The sequence below is a fragment of the Tachyglossus aculeatus genome, chromosome 5, assembly GCF_015852505.1.
Source record: "Tachyglossus aculeatus isolate mTacAcu1 chromosome 5, mTacAcu1.pri, whole genome shotgun sequence".
In the NCBI taxonomy this organism is placed as follows: domain Eukaryota; kingdom Metazoa; phylum Chordata; class Mammalia; order Monotremata; family Tachyglossidae; genus Tachyglossus; species Tachyglossus aculeatus.
The window spans coordinates 5777846-5798759 of NC_052070.1; the positions used below are offsets into that span (position 1 = coordinate 5777846).

Genomic DNA, 20914 nt, shown 5'->3' on the forward strand with positions numbered 1-20914 from the left:
GAGAGACAGAGAGACAGAGATACAGTAAGAGGCAGAGAGACAGACACAGAGACACAGGAAGAGAGACAAAGAGGCAGAGACACAGTAAGAGGCAGAGAGACAGACACAGAGACACAGCAAAAGAGAGACAGAGACACAGCAAGAGAGACAGAGAGACAGTAAGAGACAGAGAGACAGACACAGAGACACAGCAAGAGAGAGACAGAGAGACAGAGATACAGTAAGAGGCAGAGAGACAGACACAGAGACACAGGAAGAGAGACAAAGAGGCAGAGACACAGTAAGAGGCAGAGAGACAGACACAGACACAGCAAGAGAGAGACAGAGATACAGTAAGAGACAGAGAGACAGACACAGAGACACAGCAAGAGAGAGACAGAGAGACAGAGATACAGTAAGAGGCAGAGAGACAGACACAGAGACACAGGAAGAGAGACAAAGAGGCAGAGACACAGTAAGAGGCAGAGAGACAGACACAGACACAGCAAGAGAGAGACAGAGATACAGTAAGAGACAGAGAGACAGACAGAGACACAGCAAGAGAGAGACAGAGATACAGTAAGAGGCAGAGAGACAGACACAGAGACACAGGAAGAGAGACAAAGAGACAGAGACAGTAAGAGGCAGAGAGACAGACAGACACAGCAAGAGAGAGACAGAGATACAGTAAGAGACAGAGACAGAGACACAGCAAGAGAGAGACAGAGATACAGTAAGAGGCAGAGAGACAGACACAGAGACACAGCAAGAGACCGAGAAACAGATCCAGAGACACAGTAAGAGGCAGACAGAGAGACAGATCCAGAGACACCACAAGAGACAGATCCAGAGACACAGCAAGAGGCAGAGACAGAGTAAGAGACAAAGAGAGAGACTGATGCAGAGACACAAGAAGAGACAGAAGCGGAGCCAGAGGCAAATCAGCTAGCTAGAGAGCGGGGTGGGTAGGGAGAGAGGAGAATAATAATAATAATGATGGCCTTTATTAAGCGCTTACTATGTGCAAAGCACTGTTCTAAGCACTGGAGGTGGGCCCTTCTTCCTTCAGCCCCTGTCTTGGGGGCGGCCGGCTGAAATCCCCCCTACGCTCCATCAGCCCCTCTGCCCAGACGCTCTTTAAATAGCAGGATTGCAACAGGCAGGAAAAATCCACACGTCGCCTCCTCCCTTCTGAGCCATCTAGATAATAATAAATAATGGCATTTGTTAAGCGCTTCCTATGTGCCCAGCACTGTTCTAAACACTGGGGAAGATACAACCTGATCACCTTGTTACCTCCCTAGCGCTTAGAACAGTGCTTTGCACATAGTAAGCGCTTAATAAACGCCATCATCATTATTATTATTATTATTACAAGGTGATCAGGTCCCCCTTTTAGACTGTGAGCCCACTATTGGGTAGGGACTGTCTCTATATGTTGCCAATCTGTACTTCCCAAGCGCTTAGTACAGTGCTCTGCACATAGTAAGCGCTCAATAAATACGATTGATGATGATGATGATGATCAGGTTGTCCCACATGGGGCTCACAGTCTTCATCCCCATTTTACAGATGAGGGAGCTGAGGCCCTGAGAAGTGAAGTGACTTGCCCAAGGTCGCACAGCTGACAATTGGCGGAGCCGGGATTTGAACCCATGACCTCTGACTCCCAAGCCTGGGCTCTTTCCATTAAGCCACGCACTCTCTAAGGAGAAACCCTAGAACAGTGCCTGGCACATAGTAAGCGCTTAACAAATGCCATCATTATTATCATTCAACTTTTCTTTTTACAGGAGGGTTAGTTTGTTCCAGCACTTAGTACAGTGCCTGGCACATAGTAAGCGCTTAACAAATGCCATCATTATTATTATTCAACTTTCCTTTTCTCTGGAGGGTTAGTTTGTTCCGGCGCTTATGGCACATAGTAAGCGCTTAACAAATACCATAATTATTATTCAGCTTCTCATTTTTCAGGAGGATTCGTTTGTTCCAGCTCTTAGTACAGTGCCTGGCATATAGTAAGTGCCTAACAAATACCATGATTATTATTATTCAACTTGTTTTTCTGGAGGGTTAATTTGTTCCAGCGCTTAGTACAGTGCCTGGCACATAGTAAGCGCTTAACAAATACCATCATTATTATTATTCAGCTTCTCTTTTTTTGGGAGGGTTAGTTTTTTCCAGCACTTAGTACAGTGCCTGGCACATAGTAAGCGCTTAACAAATACCATCATTATTATTATTCAACTTCTCTTTTTTTGGGAGGGTTAGTTTTTTCCAGCGCTTAGTACAGTGCCTGGCACATAGTAAGCGCTTAACAAATACCATCATTATTATTATTCAACTTCTCTTTTTGTGGGAGGGTTAGTTTTTTCCAGTGCCAAGTACAGTGCCTGGCACATAGTAAGCGCTTAACAAAAACCATGGTTATTATTATTCAACTTCTCTTTTTTTGGGAGGGTTAGTTTTTTCCAGCGCTTAGTACAGTGCCTGGCACATAGTAAGCGCTTAACAAATACCATCATTATTATTATTCAACTTCTCTTTTTGTGGGAGGGTTAGTTTTTTCCAGTGCCTAGTACAGTGCCTGGCACATAGTAAGCGCTTAACAAAAACCATGATTATTATTATTCAACTTCTCTTTTTTCGGGAGGGTTAGTTTTTTCCAGTGCCTAGTACAGTGCCTGGCACATAGTAAGCGCTTAACAAAAACCATGCTTATTATTATTCAACTTCTCTTTTTTCGGGAGGGTTTGTTTTTTCCAGTGCCTAGTACAGTGCCTGGCACATACTAAGCGCTTAACAAATACCATGATTATTACTATACACCTTTTTTTTTTCAGGAGGGTTAGTTTGTTCCCTTCATTCATTCATTCAGTCGTATTTATTGAGCGCTTACTGTGTGCAGAGCACTGTACTAAGCGCTTGGGAAGTACAAGTTGGCAACATATAAGTTCCAGCACTTAGTACAATGCCTGGCACATAATAAGCACTTAACAAGTGCCCTAATTGTTGTTATTCTGACATTTATTGTTTCCTGTGGACGGTGGGGAAGTCAATCAATCAATCAATCAATCAATCGTATTTATTGAGCGCTTACTATGTGCAGAGCACTGTACTAAGCGCTTGGGAAGTACAAATTGGCATCACAGTAGGGAAGTAGGGGTTGAAGGGAGAGTGATGGTGTGTGGGATTTGAGGAGGGAAAGAATTCCAGGCCAAAGGCAGGATGTGGGGCAGGGATCGGCGGCGAGATAATAATGGCATTTATTAAGCGCTTACTATGTGCAAAGCACTGTTCTAAGCGCTGGGGAGGTTACAAGGTGATCTTTTGGACTGTGAGCCCACTGTTGGGTAGGGACTGTCTCTAGATGTTGCCAATTTGTACTTCCCAAGCGCTTAGTACAGTGCTCTGCACATAGTAAGCGCTCAGTAAATACGATTGATGATGATGAAGGTGATCAGGTTGTCCCACGGGGGGCTCCCAGTCTTAATCCCCATTTTACAGTGAGCTCGCAGCCTAGAGAGGGAGACAGACGTTAGTAGTACAGATTTATTTCTCTATTTATTTTACTTGTACATATTTACTATTCTATTTATTTTATTTTGTTAATATGTTTTGTTGTCTGTCTCCCCCTTCTAGACTGTGAGCCCGCTGTTGGGTAGGGACCGTCTCTAGATGTTGCCAACTTGGACTTCCCAAGTGCTTAGTACAGTGCTCTGCACGCAGTAAGCGCTCAATAAATATGATTGACTGAATGACTATATATATATAAATCAATCAATCAATCGTATTTATTGAGCGCATACGTATATATGTTGGTTTCTATTTTACTTGTACATATTTATTCTATTTATTTTATTTTGTTAATATGTTTTGTTTTGTTGTCTGTCTCCCCCTTCTAGACTGTGAGCCCGTTGTTGGGTAGGGACCGTCTCTATATGTTGCCAACTTGGACTTCCCAAGCGCTTAGTACAGTGCTCTGCACACAGTAAGCGCTCAATAAATATGATTGACTGAATGACTATATATATATAAATCAATCAATCAATCGTATTTATTTAGCGCATACGTATATATGTTGTTTTCTATTTTACTTGCACATATTTATTCTATTTATTTTATTTTGTTAATACGTTTTGTTTTGTTGTCTGTCTCCCCCTTCTAGACTGTGAGCCCGTTGTTGGGTAGGGACCGTCTCTCTATGCTGCCAACTTGGACTTCCCAAGTGCTTAGTACAGTGCTCTGCATGCAGTAAGCGCTCAATAAATATGATTGACTGAATGACTATATATATATATCAATCAATCGTATTTATTGAGCGTATATGTATATATGTTGGTCTCTATTTTGCTTGTACATTTTTATTCTATTTATTTTATTTTGTTAATACGTTTTGTTTTGTTGTCCGTCTCCCCCTTCTAGACTGTGAGCCCGTTGTTGGGTAGGGTCCGTCTCTATGTGTTGCCAACTTGGACTTCCCAAGCGCTTAGTACAGTGCTCTGCACACAGTAAGCGCTCAATAAATATGATTGACTGAATGACTCTATATATATATATCAATCAATCAATCGTATTTATTGAGCGCATATGTATATATGTTGGTCTCTATTTTACTTGTACATATTTATTCTATTTATTTTATTTTGTTAATACGTTTTGTTTTGTTGTCTGTCTCCCCCTTCTAGACTGTGAGCCCGTTGTTGGGTAGGGACCGTCTCTATATGTTGCCAACTTGGACTTCCCAAGCGCTTAGTACAGTGCTCTGCACACAGTAAGCGCTCAATAAATATGATTGACTGAATGACTATATATATATCAATCAATCAATCGTATTTATTGAGCGCATATGTATATATGTTGGTCTCTATTTTACTTGTACATATTTATTCTATTTATTATATTTTGTTAATACATTTTGTTTTGTTGTCTGTCTCCCCCTTCTAGACTGTGAGCCCGTTGTTGGGTAGGGTCCATCTCTATATGTTGCCAACTTGTACTTCCCAAGCGCTTAGTACAGTGCTCTGCACACAGTAAGCGCTCAATAAATACGATTGAATGAATGAATGAATGAGATAGACGATCAACAACGTGGCCTAATGGAAAGAGCCCGGGCTTGGGAGCCAGAGGACCTGGGTTCTCACCCCAGCTCCACCAGTTTATAATAATAAAAATAATAATGATGGCATTTGTTAAGCGCTTACTATGTGCCAAGCACTGTTCTAAGTGCAGGGGTAGATACAAAGTAATCAGGTTGTCCCACATGGGGCTCACAGTCTTCATCCCCATTTCACAGATGAGGTAATTGAGGCACAGAGAATAATAATAGTAATAATAATGGCATTTGTTAAGCGCTTAATATATGCCAAACACTGTTCTAAGCACTGGGATAGATACAGAGTGATCAGGATGTCCCACATGGGGCTCACAGTCTTCATCCCCATTTTACAGATGAGGGAACTGAGGCCCAGAGAAGTTAAGTGACTTGCCCAGCGTCACACAGCAGGCAAGCAGCAGAGCCAGGATTAGAACCCATGACCTTCCGACTCCCAAGCCCCGGCTCTTTAATAATAATAATAATGTTGGTATTTGTTAAACGCTTACTATGTGCCAAGCACTGTTCTAAGCACTGCGGAGGGCGGGTGGGGGGGAATACAGGGTGATCAGGTTGTCCCACGTGGGGCTCCCAGTCTTCATCCCCATTTTCCAGATGAGGGAACTAAGGCCCAGAGAAGTGAAGTGACTCACCCAAGGTCACACAGTAGACAAGCGGCGGAGCCGGGATTAGAACCCAAGAACTTCCGACTCCCAAGCCCGGGCTCTTTCCACTCAGCCACGCTGCAGTTGCTTGCCGTGTGACCTTGGGCAAATCGCTTCACTTCTCTGGGCCTCAGTTTCCTCAGCCGTAAAAGGGGGATTACATTCTCCTCCCTCCTACTTATTCATTCAATCAATCGTATTTATTGAGCGCTTACTGTGTGCAGAGCACTGTACTAAGGGCTTTAGACCGCGAGCCCCATATGAGAAGCAGCGTGCCTCAGTGGAAAGAGCCCAGGCTCGGGAGCCAGAGGTTATGGGTTCTAATCCTGGCTCCACCACTGGTCGGCTGTGTGACTTTGGGTAGGTCACTTCACTTCTCTGGGCCTCAGTTACCTCATCTGTAAAATGGGGATTAAAAAACTGTGAGCCCCACGTGGGACAACCTGATCACCTTGTATCTCCCCCCAGCACTTAGAACAGTGCTTCGCACATAGTAATAATAATAATAATAATGGCATTTATTAAGCGCTTACTATGTGCAAAGCACTGTTCTAAGCGCTGGGGAGGTTACAAAGTGATCAGGTTGTCCCACCAGGAGGCTCACAGTCTTAATCCCCATTTTACAGATGAGGTAACTGAAGCCCAGAGAATAATAATAATAATAATGGCACTTGTTAAGCACTTACTATGTGCAAAGCACTGTTTTAAGCGCTGGGGGGATAGAAGGTGATCAGGTTGTCCCACATGGGGCTCACAGTCATAATCCCCATTTTCCAGATGAGGTAACTGAGGCTCGGAGAAGTTAAGTGACTTGCCCAAGGTCACACAGCTGACAAGTGGTGGAGCTGGGCTTTGGACCCATGACCTCTGACTCCAAAGTCCGGGCTCTTTCCATTGAGCCACAAATGCTATTATTATTATTATTATTATTATTATTATTATTATTATTATTTTATGGCACAGGGACTCTGCCCTGATTATCTTCTCTCTATCCCAGTGTTTAGAACAGCAGTTGGCACCTAGTAAGCGCTTAACAGATGGCATCAGACAAACAAACGCTAGGCCCTGCCTGGAAATCACCGGTTTTCTCCCAAACGGGAAGACATTCCATGGAGAAAGGGCGGATGCTCTTCTAGGCCGCAGGTCCCGACATGCCTGTCACGTCATTCCTTATCCTGCCCTTCTTAGGCAGCTGGAATTCGCATTTTCTCCTGGAATGATTATGGGTTATATAAGTTTAGAGCGGCGGTTATTAAAAAAAAAAAACCAACACCCTCGTGCATTCAATTGTATTTATTCATTCATTCATACAAGTTGTTGCCAACTTGGACTTCCCAAGCGCTTAGTACAGTGCTCTGCACACAGTAAGCACTCAATAAATACGATTGATGATGATTGATGATTCATTCATTCACTCCTCTGGGCCTCAGTTTCCTCAGCCGTAAAAGGGGGGTTACATTCTCCTCCCTCCTACTTATTCATTCATTCAATCGTATTTATTGAGCACTTACTGGGCTTTTATCATCATCAATCGTATTTATTGAGTGCTTACTATGTGCAGAGCACTGTACTAAGTGCTTGGGAAGTACAGATTGGCAACATAGAGAGACAGTCCCTACCCAACAGTGGGCTCACAGTCTAAAAGACTGTCTCTATATGTTGCCAACTTGTACTTCCCAAGCGCTTAGTACAGTGTTCTGCACACAGTAAGCACTCAATAAATACGATTGATTGATTGATTGATTGACTAAGCGCTTGGGAAGTACTAATTGGTAACAGAGAGAGACAGTCCCTACCCAACAGGAAGACAATGGGCTCACAGTCTAGAAGTCAGTCGTATTTTATGAGCGCTTACTGTGTGCAGAGCACTGTACTAAGCGCTTGGAAAGTCCGATTTGGCCACAGATAGAGACAATCCCTACCCAACAACAGGCTCACATTCATTCATTCATTCAATCGTATTTATTGAGCGCCTAGTGAGTGCAGAGCACTGTACTAAGCGCTTGGAAAGTCCAATTTGGCAACAGAGACAGTCCCTACCCAACAACAGGCTCACGTTCATTCATTCATTCAATCGTATTTATTGAGCGCTTAGTGAGTGCAGAGCACTGTATTAAGCGCTTGGAAAGTCCAATTTGGCAACAGATAGAGACAGTCCCTACCCAACAACGGGCTCACTGTCTAGAGGGGGGAGTCAGACAACAAAATAAGTAGACAGTTGTCAATACCATCAAAATTAATAAATAGAATTATAGATTATACTACTTTATTCAGAGCACTGTACTAAACGCTTGGAAAGTACAAATCGGCAACAAATAGAGACAGTCCCTGCCCAACAGCAGACACTCCCGTAACAGAAAGGTTTATACCTTTTTTAAGAGGTTCAGAAAAGCAGTGTGGCTCAGTGGAAAGAGCCTAGGCTCCCTTCCCCACAACACACATATACATATATATATATATATATATATATATATATGTATATACATTTGTACATATTTGTTACTCTATATATATATAGAGAGAGAGAAACAAATATGTACAAATATATATATATATACATTTGTACATATTTGTTACTCTATTTATTTATTTATTTATTTTACTTGTACATATCTATTCTATTTATTTTATTTTGTTAATATGTTTGGTTTTGTTCTCTGTCTCCCCCTTTTAGACTGTGAGCCCACTGTTGGGTAGGGACCGTCTCTAGATGTTGCCACCTTGTACTTCCCAAGCGCTTAGTACAGTGCTCTGCACACAGTAAGTGCTCAATAAATATGATTGATGGTGATGATGATGATGGGAGTCAGAGGTCATAGGGTCGAATCCCAGCTCCATCGCTTGTCAACTGTGTGACTTCGGGCAAGTCACTCCACTTCTCTGGGCCTCAGTTCCCTCATCTGTCAAATGGGGATGAAGACTGTGAGCCCCACGTGAGACCACCTGATCACCTTGTATCTCCCAAGCGCTTACTAAAACTAATGCCATCATTATTAGTATTATTATTAGTCTCTGTGCCTCAGTTACCTCATCTGGAAAATGGGGATGAAGACTGTGAGCCCCATGTGGGGCAACATGATCATCTTGTATCGTCCCAAGTGCTTAGAGCAGTGCTTGGCACATAGTAAATGCCTAACAAATACCATCATCATCATTATTATTATTATTGAGAAGCAGCGTGGCTCAGTGGAAAGAGCCTGGGCTTTGGAGTCAGAGGTCATGGGTTCAAATCCCAACTCGGCCACTTGTCAGCTGTGTGACTTTGGGCAAGTCACTTAACTTCTCTGGGCCTCAGTTCCCTCATCTGGAAAATGGGGATTAAGACTGTGAGCCCCCCCATGGGACAACCTGATCACCTTGTAACCTCCCCAGCACTTAGAATAGTGCTTTGCACATAGTAAGTGCTTAATAAATGCTATTATTATTATTATTATTATTATTATTATTATTATTATTCCCCTGACCCATGAAAATCCTCTAGGCCCAATGCACACTTCACTTCTCCCCTCTCTTCTCTGTACTGAGCGCTTGGGAGAGGACAGTATTCCCTAGTGGGCAGGCACATTCCCTCCCAACTCCATTGCAGAATTCCATGGATCTCTTCAAACGTCATTCATTCATTCAGTTCATTCAGTCATATTTATTGAGCCCTTACTGTGTGCAGAGCAATGTACTAAGCACTCAGAAAGTACAATTCAGCAACAGAGACAATCCCTACCCTTCTAAACTAATAAACTCATTATTAACCCCATGATCATCTTGTATCGTCCCAAGTGCTTAGAACAGTGCTTGGCACATAGTAAATGCCTAACAAATACCATTATCATTATTATTATTATTATTATTATTATTATTACCCTGACCCGTGAAAATCCTCTAGGCCCAATGCAAACTTCGCTTCTCCCCTCTCTTCTCTGTACTGAGCGCTCGGGAGAGGACAGTATTCCCTAGTGGGCAGGCACATTCCCTCCCAACTCCATTGCAGAATTCCATGGATCTCCTCAAACGTCATTCATTCATTCAGTTCATTCAATCATTTATTGAGCCCTTACTGTGTGCAGAGCACTGTACTAAGCACTCAGAAAGTACAATTCAGCAACAAAGAGAGACAATACCTACCCCTCTAAACTGATAAACTCATTATTAATGAGAATAATTGTGATATTTGTTAGGCGCTTAGTATGTGCCAAGCACCATAATAATAATAACGATAATGACGGCATTTGTTAAGCGCTTACTATTTACCAAGCACTGTTCTAAGCGCTGGCGTAAAAGCAGGGTTGTCCCACGGGGGGCTCGCAGTCTTAATCCGCATTTTGCAGATGAGGGAACTGACGCACAGAGAAGTGAAGTGACTTGGCCAAAGTCACACAGCTGACAAGCGGCAGTACCAGGATTAGAACCCACGTCCTCTGACGCCCAAGCCCGGGCTCTTTCCACTAAGCCAAACTGTTCCTCTCTCATCTAGCAGGGATGATCACCAGTTACATTTATAATTCATTGGTTCGTTGTCGTATTTATTGAGCGCTTTCCGCGTGCAGAGCACTGTACTGAGCGGTTGAGAGAGCCCAGTATAGCAGAGTCGGTAGACACTTTCCCTGCCTGCCATGAGCATACAGTCTAAAGGCGGAGAATCTCCCAAGCGTTCAGTACAGACGAGAAGCAGCGTGGCTCAGTGGGAAGAGCCCGGGCTTGGGAGTCAGAGGTCATGGGTTCTAATCCCGGCTCCGCCACTTGTCAGCTGTGTGACCTTGGACAAGTCACTTCACTTCTCCTTGCTTCAGTTCCCTCATCTGTAAAATGGGGATGAAGACTGTGAGCCCCAAGTGGGACAACCCGATTACCTTGTATCTATCCCAGTGCATAGAACAGTGCTTGGCACATAGTAAGCGCTTAACAAATACCAATATTATTGTTCATTCACTCATTCAATCGTGTTTATTGAGCACTTACTGTGTGCAGAGCACTGTACTAAGCGCTTGGGAAGTCCAAGTCTCAGTGGCTTTGGAGTCAGAGGTCGTGGGTTCCCATCCTAGCTCCGCCACTTGTCAGCTGTGTGACCTTGGGCAAGTCACTTCACTCCTCTGGGCCTCAGTTCCCTCATCTGTAAAATGGGGATGAAGACTGTGAGCCCCAAGTGGGACAACCCGATTACCTTGTATCTATCCCAGTGCATAGAACAGTGCTTGGCACATAGTAAGCGCTTAACAAATACCAATATTATTGTTCATTCACTCATTCAATCGTGTTTATTGAGCGCTTACTGTGTGCAGGACACTGTACTAAGCGCTTGGGAAGTCCAAGTCTCAGTGGCTTTGGAGTCAGAGGTCATGGGTTCTCATCCTAGCTCCGCCACCTGTCAGCTGTGTGACCTTGGGCAAGTCACTTCACTTCTCTGGGCCTCAGTTCCCTCATCTGTAAAATGAGGATGAAGACCGTGAGCCCCAAGTGGGACAACCCGATTACCTTGTATCTATCCCAGTGCATAGAACAGTGCTTGGCACATAGTAAGCGCTTCACTGTTTTAGAGAAGCAGTGTGGCTCAGTGGAAAGAGCCCGGGCTTTGGAGTCACAGGTCACGGGTTCGAATTCTGACTCCGCCACGTCTGCTTTGTGACCTTGGGCAAGTCACTTAACTTCTCTGAGCCTCAGTTCCCTCATCTGTAAAATGGGGATTAAGACTGTGAGCCCCACGGGGGACAACTTGATCACCTTGTATCCCCCCCCCACCAGCGCTTAGAACAGTGCTCTGCTCATAGTAAGCGCTTAACAAATGCCAGCATTATTATTATTATTATTAACAAATACCAATATTATTATTCATTCATTCATTCAATCGTGTTTATTGAGCGCTTACTGTGTGCAGAACACTGTACTAAGCGCTTGGGAAGTCCAAGTTGGCAACATCTAGAGACGGTCCCTACCCAACAACAGGTTCACGGTCTAGAAGGGGGAGATAGACAACAAAACAAAACACGTGGACGGGTGTCAAGTCGTCAGAACAAATAGAATTAAAGCTAGATGCACATCATTAACCAAATAAATAGAATAATAAATATTATTATTATTATTACAATGCTCTGCACTTAGTAGGCGTTCATTTGATAATAATAACGATGGTACTTGTTAAGCGCTTACTCTGTGCCAAGCACTGTTCTAAGCGCTGATACTATTGATTGATTCCTTTTTCCCCTTCTGTGGTAACGGAAAAAGCGTTTGATATATGAGCCGCTCTACATTAATGATTCCGTGTCTGTGGATATGTCCAAATCACCGGCAGCAAAAGAGCAGTGATAATTCTCATCTCATTCATTCAGTCGTATTTATTGAGCGCTTGCTGTGTGCAGAGCACTGTACTAAGCGCTTGGGAAGTACAATTTGGCAACAAGCAGAGACAATCCCTGCACAATCACGCACTCACTACCAGTCCTTGCATTTAATATGTGTGGTATTTAAGCGCTTCCTGTAATAATAATAATAATAATGGTATTTGTTAAGTGCTTACTATGTGCAAAGCACTGTTCTAAGCGCTGGGGAGGTTACAAGGTGATCAGGTTGTCCCACGGGGGGCTCACAATTTTAATTCCCATTTTCCAGATGAGGGAACTGAGGCCCAGAGAAGTGAAGCGACTTGCCCAAAGTCACACAGCTGACAGTTGGCGGAGCCAGGATTAGAACCCATGACCTCTGACTCCAAAGCCCGGGCTCTTTCCACTGAGCCACGCTGCTTCTCCTGTGTGTCAAGCACTGTACTAAGCGTCGGGTTGGATACAAGCAAATTGAATTAAACCTGATCCCAGGCCCATGTGTGGCTCACAGTCTCAATCCCCGTTCATTCATTCATTCAGTCGTATTTATTGAGCGCTTACTATGTGCAGAGCACTGGACTAAGCGCTTGGGAAGTACAAGTCGGCAAGATATAGAGACGGTCCCTACTCAACATTCATTCATTCGTATTTATTGAGCACTGACTGTGTGCAGAGCACTGTACTAAGCGCCTGGAAGAGGACAATACAAGAAGTAGTGTGGCTTAGTGGAAAGAGCCCAGGCTTCGGAGTCAGAGGTCATGGATTCTAATCTCAGTTCCACCACTTGTCTGCTGAATGATCTTGGGCTAGTCACTTCATTTGTCTGTGCCTCAGTTCCCTCATCTGTAAAATGGGGATGAAGACTATGAGCCCCACGTGGGGCAACCTGGTTACCTTGTATCTACCCCAGCGCTTAGAACAGGGCTTGGCACATAGTAAGTGCATAACAAATACTATTATTATTATTATTATTATTATTATTATTATTATTATTATTATTACCACCTTTTATCTTCCCCAGCACTTAGAACAGGGCTTGGCACATAGTAAGTGCATAACAAATACCACTCCTTCCCATCCCCACAGCATCTGTATATATGTATATATGTTTGTACATATTTATTACTCTATTTATTTATCTTGTACATATCAATTCTATTTATTTTATTTTGTTAGTGTTTGGTTTTGTTCTGTCTCCCCCTTCTAGACTGTGAGCCCACTGTTGGGTAGGGACTGTCTCTATATGTTGCCAACTTGTACTTCCCAAGCGCTTAGTACAGTGCTCTGCACACAGTAAGTGCTCAATAAATACGATTGATTGATTATTATTATTATTATTCATTCAATCGTATTTATTGAGCACTTACTGTGTGCAGAGCACTGTACTAAGCGCTTGGGAAGTACAAGTTGGCAACATATAGAGATGGTCTCTACCCAACAGTGGACCCCAGCACTTAGAACAGGGTTTGGCACATAGTAAGCGCATAACAAATACCATCATTATTATTATTATTACCTTGTATCTACCCCAGCGCTTAGAACAGGGCTTGGCACATAGTAAGCGCATAACAAATACCATCATTATTATTAGTATTACCTTGTATCTACCCCGGCGCTTAGAACAGGGCTTGGCACATAGTGAGCACATAACAAATACCATTATTATTATTGTTATTATTATTATCATTATTACCTTGTATCTACCCCAGCGCTTAGAACAGGGCTTGGCACATAGTAAGGACATAACAAATACCATTATTATTATTGTTATTATTATTATCATTATTATTATTACCTTGTATCTACCCCAGCGCTTAGAACAGGGCTTGGCACATAGTAAGCGGTTAACAAATCCCATCATTATTATTATCATTATCATTATAATAAACAGACACATTTCCTGCCCACAAGGAGCTTACAGTCTAGATGGGGGGAGGCAGACATGAATACACATAAATTAATAATAATAATGGTATTTGTTAAACGCTTACTATGTGCAAAGCACTAAGCGCTGATAAAATGACAGCTGTGGACATAAGTGGTGTGGGGCTGAGAGGGGGGAAGAGTAAAGTGAGCCAGTCGGGGTGACGCAGAAGGGAGTGGGAGAAGAGGAAAAGTAAACTGAGGCCCAGAGAATAATAATAATAATAATAATAATAATAATAATAATAATAATAACAACAATAATAATACTAATGGCATTTATTAAGCGCTTACTATGTGCAAAGCCCTGTTCTAAGCACTGGGGAGGTTACAAGCTGTCAAGTTGTCCCATGGGGGGCTCACAGTCCTCATCCCCATTTTACAGATGAGGGAACTGAGGCCCAGAGAAGTGAAGCGACTTGCCCGAAGTCACACAGCTGACAGTTGGCGGAGCTGGGATTTGAACCCATGACCTCTGGCTCCAAAGCCCGGGCTCTTTCCACTGGGCCACGCTGAGAAGTGAAGTGACTGGCTCAAGGTCACCCAGCGGACGCGTCGTGGAGCCGGGTGCAGGGGGATTTGGGGTAATGAGCCTTGCTGGCTGATGAAGTCATCTCAATTCCCCGGCGGGAAACAGCGGGAGGATAAGAATAATAATTCTGACACCGGTAACGTGGCTTAGTAGCAAGAGCCCGGGCTTGGGACTCAGTCATTCATTCATTCAATCGTATTTATTGAGCGCTTACTGTGTGCAGAGCACTGTACTAAGCACTTGGGAAGCACAAGGTGGCAACGTATAGAGGGTGGTCCCTACCCAACAATGGGCTCACGATCTAGAAGGGGGAGACAGACAACAAAACAAAACACGTGGACAGGTGTCAAGTCGTCAGAATAAATAGAAATAAAGCTAGATGCACATCATTAACAAAATAAATAGAATAGTAAATATGTACAAGTAAAATAAATAGAGCGCATCTACCCCCGTGCTTAGAACAGGCACAGAGTAAGTGCTTAATAAATGCCATTATTATTATTATATTATTATATATTATGTTATATTATGATATATAATTCTCCTTAAGCGCTTAGTATGGTGCTTACTGTGTGCAGGGCACTGTAGTAAGCGCTTCGGAAGTACAAGTTGGCAACATCTAGAGACGGTCCCTACCCAACAACGGGCTCACGGTCTAGAAGGGGGAGACAGACAACAAAACAAAACCCGTGGACAGGTGTCAAGTCGTCAGAATAAATAGAAATCAAGCTAGATGCACATCATTAGCAAAATAAATAGAGTAGTAAATATGTACAAGTAAAATAAATAGAGCGCATCTACCCCCTGTGCTTAGAACAGGCACATAGTAAATGCTTAATAAATGCCATTATTATTATTATCATTATTATATATTATATATTATGTTGTATTATGATATATAATTCTCCTTAAGCGCTTAGTATGGTGCTTACTGTGTGCAGGGCACTGTAGTAAGCACTTCGGAAGTACAAGTTGGCAACATCTAGAGACGGTCCCTACCCAACAGCGGGCTCACGGTCTAGAAGGGGGAGACAGATAACAAAACAAAACACGTGGACAGGTGTCAAGTCGTCAGAATAAATAGAAATAAAGCTAGATGCACATCATTAACAAGATAAATAGAATAGTAAATATGTACAAGTAAAATAAATAGAGCGCATCTACCCTCGTGCTTAGAACAGGCACATAGTAAGCGCTTAATAAATGCCATTATTATTATTATATTATTATTATATATTATATATTATGTTTTGATATATAATTCTCCTTAAGCGCTTAGTATGGTGCTTACTGTGTGCAGGGCACTATAGTAAGCGCTTCGGAAGTCCAAGTTGGCAACATCTAGAGACGGTCCCTACCCAACAACGGGCTCACGGTCTAGAAGGGGGAGACAGACAACAAAACAAAACCCGTGGAGAGGTGTCAAGTCGTCAGAATAAATAGAAATAAAGCTAGATGCTTTATTAACATTTATTAACAAGATAAATAGAATAGTAAATATGTACAAGTAAAATGAATAGAGCGCATCTACCCCCGTACTTAGAACAGGCACAGAGTAAGTGCTTAATAAATGCCATTATTATTATCATTATTATTATTATTATTATATTATTATATTATTATTATATTATTATTATATATTATATATTATGTTATATTATGATATGTAATTCTCCTTAGGCGCTTAGTATGGTGCTTACTGTGTGCAGGGCACTGTAGTAAGCGCTTGGGAAGTACAAGTTGGCAACATCTAGAGACGGTCCCTACCCAACAGCGGGCTCACGGTCTAGAAGGGGGAGATAGATAACAAAACAAAACCCGTGGACAGGTGTCAAGTCGTCAGAATAAATAGAAATAAAGCTAGATGCACATCATTAACAAAATAAATAGAATAGTAAATATGTACAAGTAAAATAAATAGAGCGCATCTACCCCAGTGCTTAGAACAGGCACAGAGTAAGTGCTTAATAAATGCCATTATTATTATTATTATTATATATTATATATTATGTTGTATTATGATAAATAATTCTCCTTAAGCACTTAGTATGGTGCTTACTGTGTGCAGGGCACTGTAGTAAGCACTTCGGAAGTACAAGTTGGCAACATCTAGAGACGGTCCCTACCCAACAACTGGCTCACGGTCTAGAAGGGGGAGACAGACAACAAAACAAAACCCGTGGACAGGTGTCAAGTCGTCAGAATAAATAGAAATAAAGCTAGATGCACATCATTAGCAAAATAAATAGAATAGTAAATATGTACAAGTAAAATAAATAGAGCGCATCTACCCCCGTGCTTAGAACAGGCACAGAGTAAGTGCTTAATAAATGCCATTATTATTATTATATTATTATATATTATATATTATGTTATATTATGATATATAATTCTCCTTAAGCGCTTAGTATGGTGCTTACTGTGTGCAGGGCACTGTAGTAAGCGCTTGGGAAGTACAAGTTGGCAACATCTAGAGACGGTCCCTACCCAACAACGGGCTCACGGTCTAGAAGGGGGAGACAGACAACAAAACAAAACCCGTGGACAGGTGTCAAGTCATCAGAATAAATAGAAATAAAGCTAGATGCACATCATTAACAAAATAAATAGAATAGTAAATATGTACAAGTAAAATAAATAGAGCGCATCTACCCCCGTGCTTAGAACAGGCACAGAGTAAGTGCTTAATAAATGCCATTATTATTATTATTATTATATTATTATATATTATATATCATGTTATATTATTATATGTAATTCTCCTTAAGCGCTTAGTATGGTACTTACTGTGTGCAGGGCACTGTAGTAAGCGCTTGGGAAGTACAAGTTGGCAACATATAAAGACAGACCCTACCCAACAACGGGCTCACGGTCTAGAAGGGGGAGACAGACAACAAAACAAAACCCGTGGACAGGTGTCAAGTTGTCAGAATAAATAGAAATAAAGCTAGATGCTTTATTAACACTTATTAACAAGATAAATAGAATAGTAAATATGTACAAGTAAAATAAATAGAGCGCATCTACCCCAGTGCTTAGAACAGGCACAGAGTAAGTGCTTAATAAATGCCATTATTATTATTATTATTATTATTATATTATTATTATATATTATATATTATGTTGTATTATGATATATAATTCTCCTTAAGCGCTTAGTATGGTGCTTACTGTGTGCAGGGCACTGTAGTAAGCGCTTCGGAAGTACAAGTTGGCAACATCTAGAGACGGTCCCTACCCAACAACGGGCTCACGGTCTAGAAGGGGGAGACAGACAACAAAACAAAACCCATGGACAGGTGTCAAGTCGTCAGAATAAATAGAAATAAAGCTAGATGCACATCATTAGCAAAATAAATAGAATAATAAATATGTACAAGTAAAATAAATAGAGCGCATCTACCCCCGTGCTTAGAACAGGCACAGAGTAAGTGCTTAATAAATGCCATCATCATCATCATTATTATTATTATTATTATTATTATTATTATACTATAATATTATATTATATTGTTATATAATATGATAATGGTGTTTATTATTGTATAATAATAATGGCATTTATTAAGTGCTTACTATGTGCAAAGCACTGTTCTGGGGAGGTTACAAGGTGATCAGGTTGTCCCACGGGGCTCGCCGTCTTAATCCCCGTTTTCCAGATGAGGGAACTGAGGCCCAGAGAAGTGAAGTGTCTTGCCCAAAGTCACCCAGCTGACAGTTGGCGGAACCGGGATTTGAACCCACGACCTCTGACTCCAAAGCCCGGGCTCTTTCCCACCGAGCCACGCTGCTTCTCATTACTGGTATGAGCGTGACGTTCCCCGCCCGCAAGGAGCTCACAGGGTCTGACGATTGAAACGCGGCCAGCGCAGGCGGGAACCTGTGCTTGTCTTATATGTATATATGTATTTATATATGTATATATGTTTGTACATATTTATTACTCTATGTATATATGTAGATTATGTTTGTACCTATTTATTAGTCTGTTTATCTCGTACATATCTATTCTATTTACCATCTTCATAGTAAGCGCCGCACAAATACCATAATTATTATTATGGCGTTATTTCCTCTCCCCCTCGTCCCCCTCTCCATCTCCCCCATCTTACCTCCTTCCCTTCCCCACAGCACCTGTATATATGTATAGATGTTTGTACATATTTATTACTCTATTTATTTTACTTGTACATATCTATTCTATTTATTTTATTTTGTTAGTATGTTTGCTTTTGTTCTCCGTCTCCCCTTTCTAGACCGTGAGCCCACTGTTGGGTAGGGACTGTCTCTAGATGTTGCCAATTTGGACTTCCCAAGCGCTTAGTCCAGTGCTCTGCACACTGTAAGCGCTCGATAAATACGATTGATGATGATGATTAAATACGATTGATTGTCTTTTCAGATCGGCCGCGATGGGGAAGATCCCCCTGAGCTACTGGATCCTGGCCGTCTCCGTGGTCACCTGGAGCGCCGGAGCCCTGGCCAAGAAGCCCAAACCCCGGCCCGGAGGAGGCTGGAACACCGGTGGCAGCCGCTACCCGGGCCAGCCGGCCAACCCCGGGGGTTGGGGTCACCCCCAGGGTGGGGGGGCCGGCTGGGGTCACCCCCAAGGTGGGGGGGCCGGCTGGGGTCACCCCCAGGGCGGGGGGGCCGGCTGGGGTCACCCCCAGGGCGGCGGCTATAATAAATACAAGCCGGACAAGCCCAAGACCAGCATGAAGCACGTGGCCGGGGCCGCAGCGGCCGGGGCGGTGGTGGGCGGCCTGGGGGGCTACATGCTCGGCAGCGCTATGAGCCGGCCCCCCATGCACTTCGGCAACGACTACGAGGATCGCTACTACCGGGAGAACCAGTACCGCTACCCCAACCAGGTCTACTACCGGCCCGTCGACCAGTACGGCAGCCAGGACGGCTTCGTCCGCGACTGCGTGAACATCACCGTCACCCAGCACACCGTCACCACCACCGAGGGGAAGAACTTCAACGAGACCGACGTCAAGATCATGACCCGCGTCGTGGAGCAGATGTGCGTCAACCAGTACCAGGCCGAGTACCGGGCCCGCTCCGGCGTGACGCTCCTGTCCTCCCCGTCGGCCATCGGCCTCCTCTCCTTCCTGCTCTTCCTGGTGGTGGGCTAGGGCCGGAAAGGCCGGGGGCGGGGGGTCTCCCGGACCTTCCCGCGGAGAGGGAAGACTCCTCGGCGGCCCTTTCCCGTTCTCCTCTCCATCGCCTCTAGGTTAAGCGCTTAGTACGGTGCTCCGAGCATGGTGAACGCCCCCCCCCCCCTTCTCGCTTCAAGCCACGTCCGCTCGGCCCCTGTAACGGGGAGACCTCCCCTCACGCGGCCCCCGTTTGCTCCTCGGGTGGAGTTTCGAGGAGAACGTTGACCGATTATTGGGGGAAAAAAAAAAAGGATCCGTCAGTAGGTCGGCCGTATTTATTGAGCGCTTACCGTGAGCGGGGCACTGTACTAAGCGCGTGGGAGAATCCCAGAAAACAACGTAACAGGCTCTACAGTCCCTCTAGGCCGCTGGGTCGTTGTGGACAGAGAACGTGTCTGTTTGCTGTTGTCTTGTGCTCTCCCGAGCGCTCAGCGCGGTGCTTTGCACCCGGTAAGCGCCCAGTAAATACGATGGAATGAATGGGGAAACTGGCTCCCGCCTCGGTATGGCGGATTTGGCCGAACTGCTCTTGGAACGGCCCCGGCCCTAATTAGGGGGTCTTACGGGGATGAAGCGGGAGGCGGGGAATGGTTTCCGTTTCCTCCGGCCCGTGATTTCCGAGCAGGCCGGTCCATCGTAGGGGATCCCGGCCCCTTCGCCTTTCAGAACCACCTGCCCCGTGCTTAGGGGTGTTTCTGCCCAGCCCGGAGGGAGCCTGTGGGACCCCCACATTGACCAACCCACCTTACTCCTTGGACCCCGTGGAGGGAGGATACCACCACCCCAGAAATCTGCACCCCTTCCCCAAATAGCACCTGAGTACGGATGCTACCAGAAGCCCATCCACTTCCAGGATTAGCTAAACGCCCCCTCTGCCACAGGGGTTTGGGGTGCGCGGCGGGGTACCCCATATCGGATTCGACGGCGGGGTGGCTGTCTTCAGCGATCCTAGACCACCTCGGGTTTGGGAAGGCGCGATTTCCGAAAGGATTCCCCGATAGGGTCGCCGCCCGTTTCGGAATCGAAAAATTCGCCCCCCAGATCCGACGTCACTCCCTCCGCCACAAACGTTATTCTCCAAGGGTTATGGCCACCGAGTGGGCCAGGGCTGGTCTTGGGTGGCCGAAGGAGGCGAATGGATACTGGATTTGCAAAGATGGTGGTCACCTTGTCCCTGACTGTCCCAAGAAAATTTAGGAGAACGTAGAAGACCGGGGCTTTCTCCCTGTCCGTCCAAGACCAGCGAGGGG

The 20914-nt window shown here is 44.1% G+C and overlaps 1 protein-coding gene across 1 annotated transcript in view; it reads left to right on the top strand.

Moving 5' to 3' along the window:
• LOC119928425 (prion protein) overlaps positions 1-20401 on the top strand; it is a 37392-nt gene extending 16991 nt beyond the window's left edge. The window contains exon 2 of the mRNA XM_038746666.1: positions 18905-20401. Coding sequence (XP_038602594.1) covers positions 18915-19640 — 726 coding nt within the window. The 5' untranslated portion in view covers positions 18905-18914 and the 3' untranslated portion in view covers positions 19641-20401. The remainder of the gene's footprint in view (positions 1-18904) is intronic.
• The last annotated feature ends 513 nt before the right edge of the window (positions 20402-20914 follow it).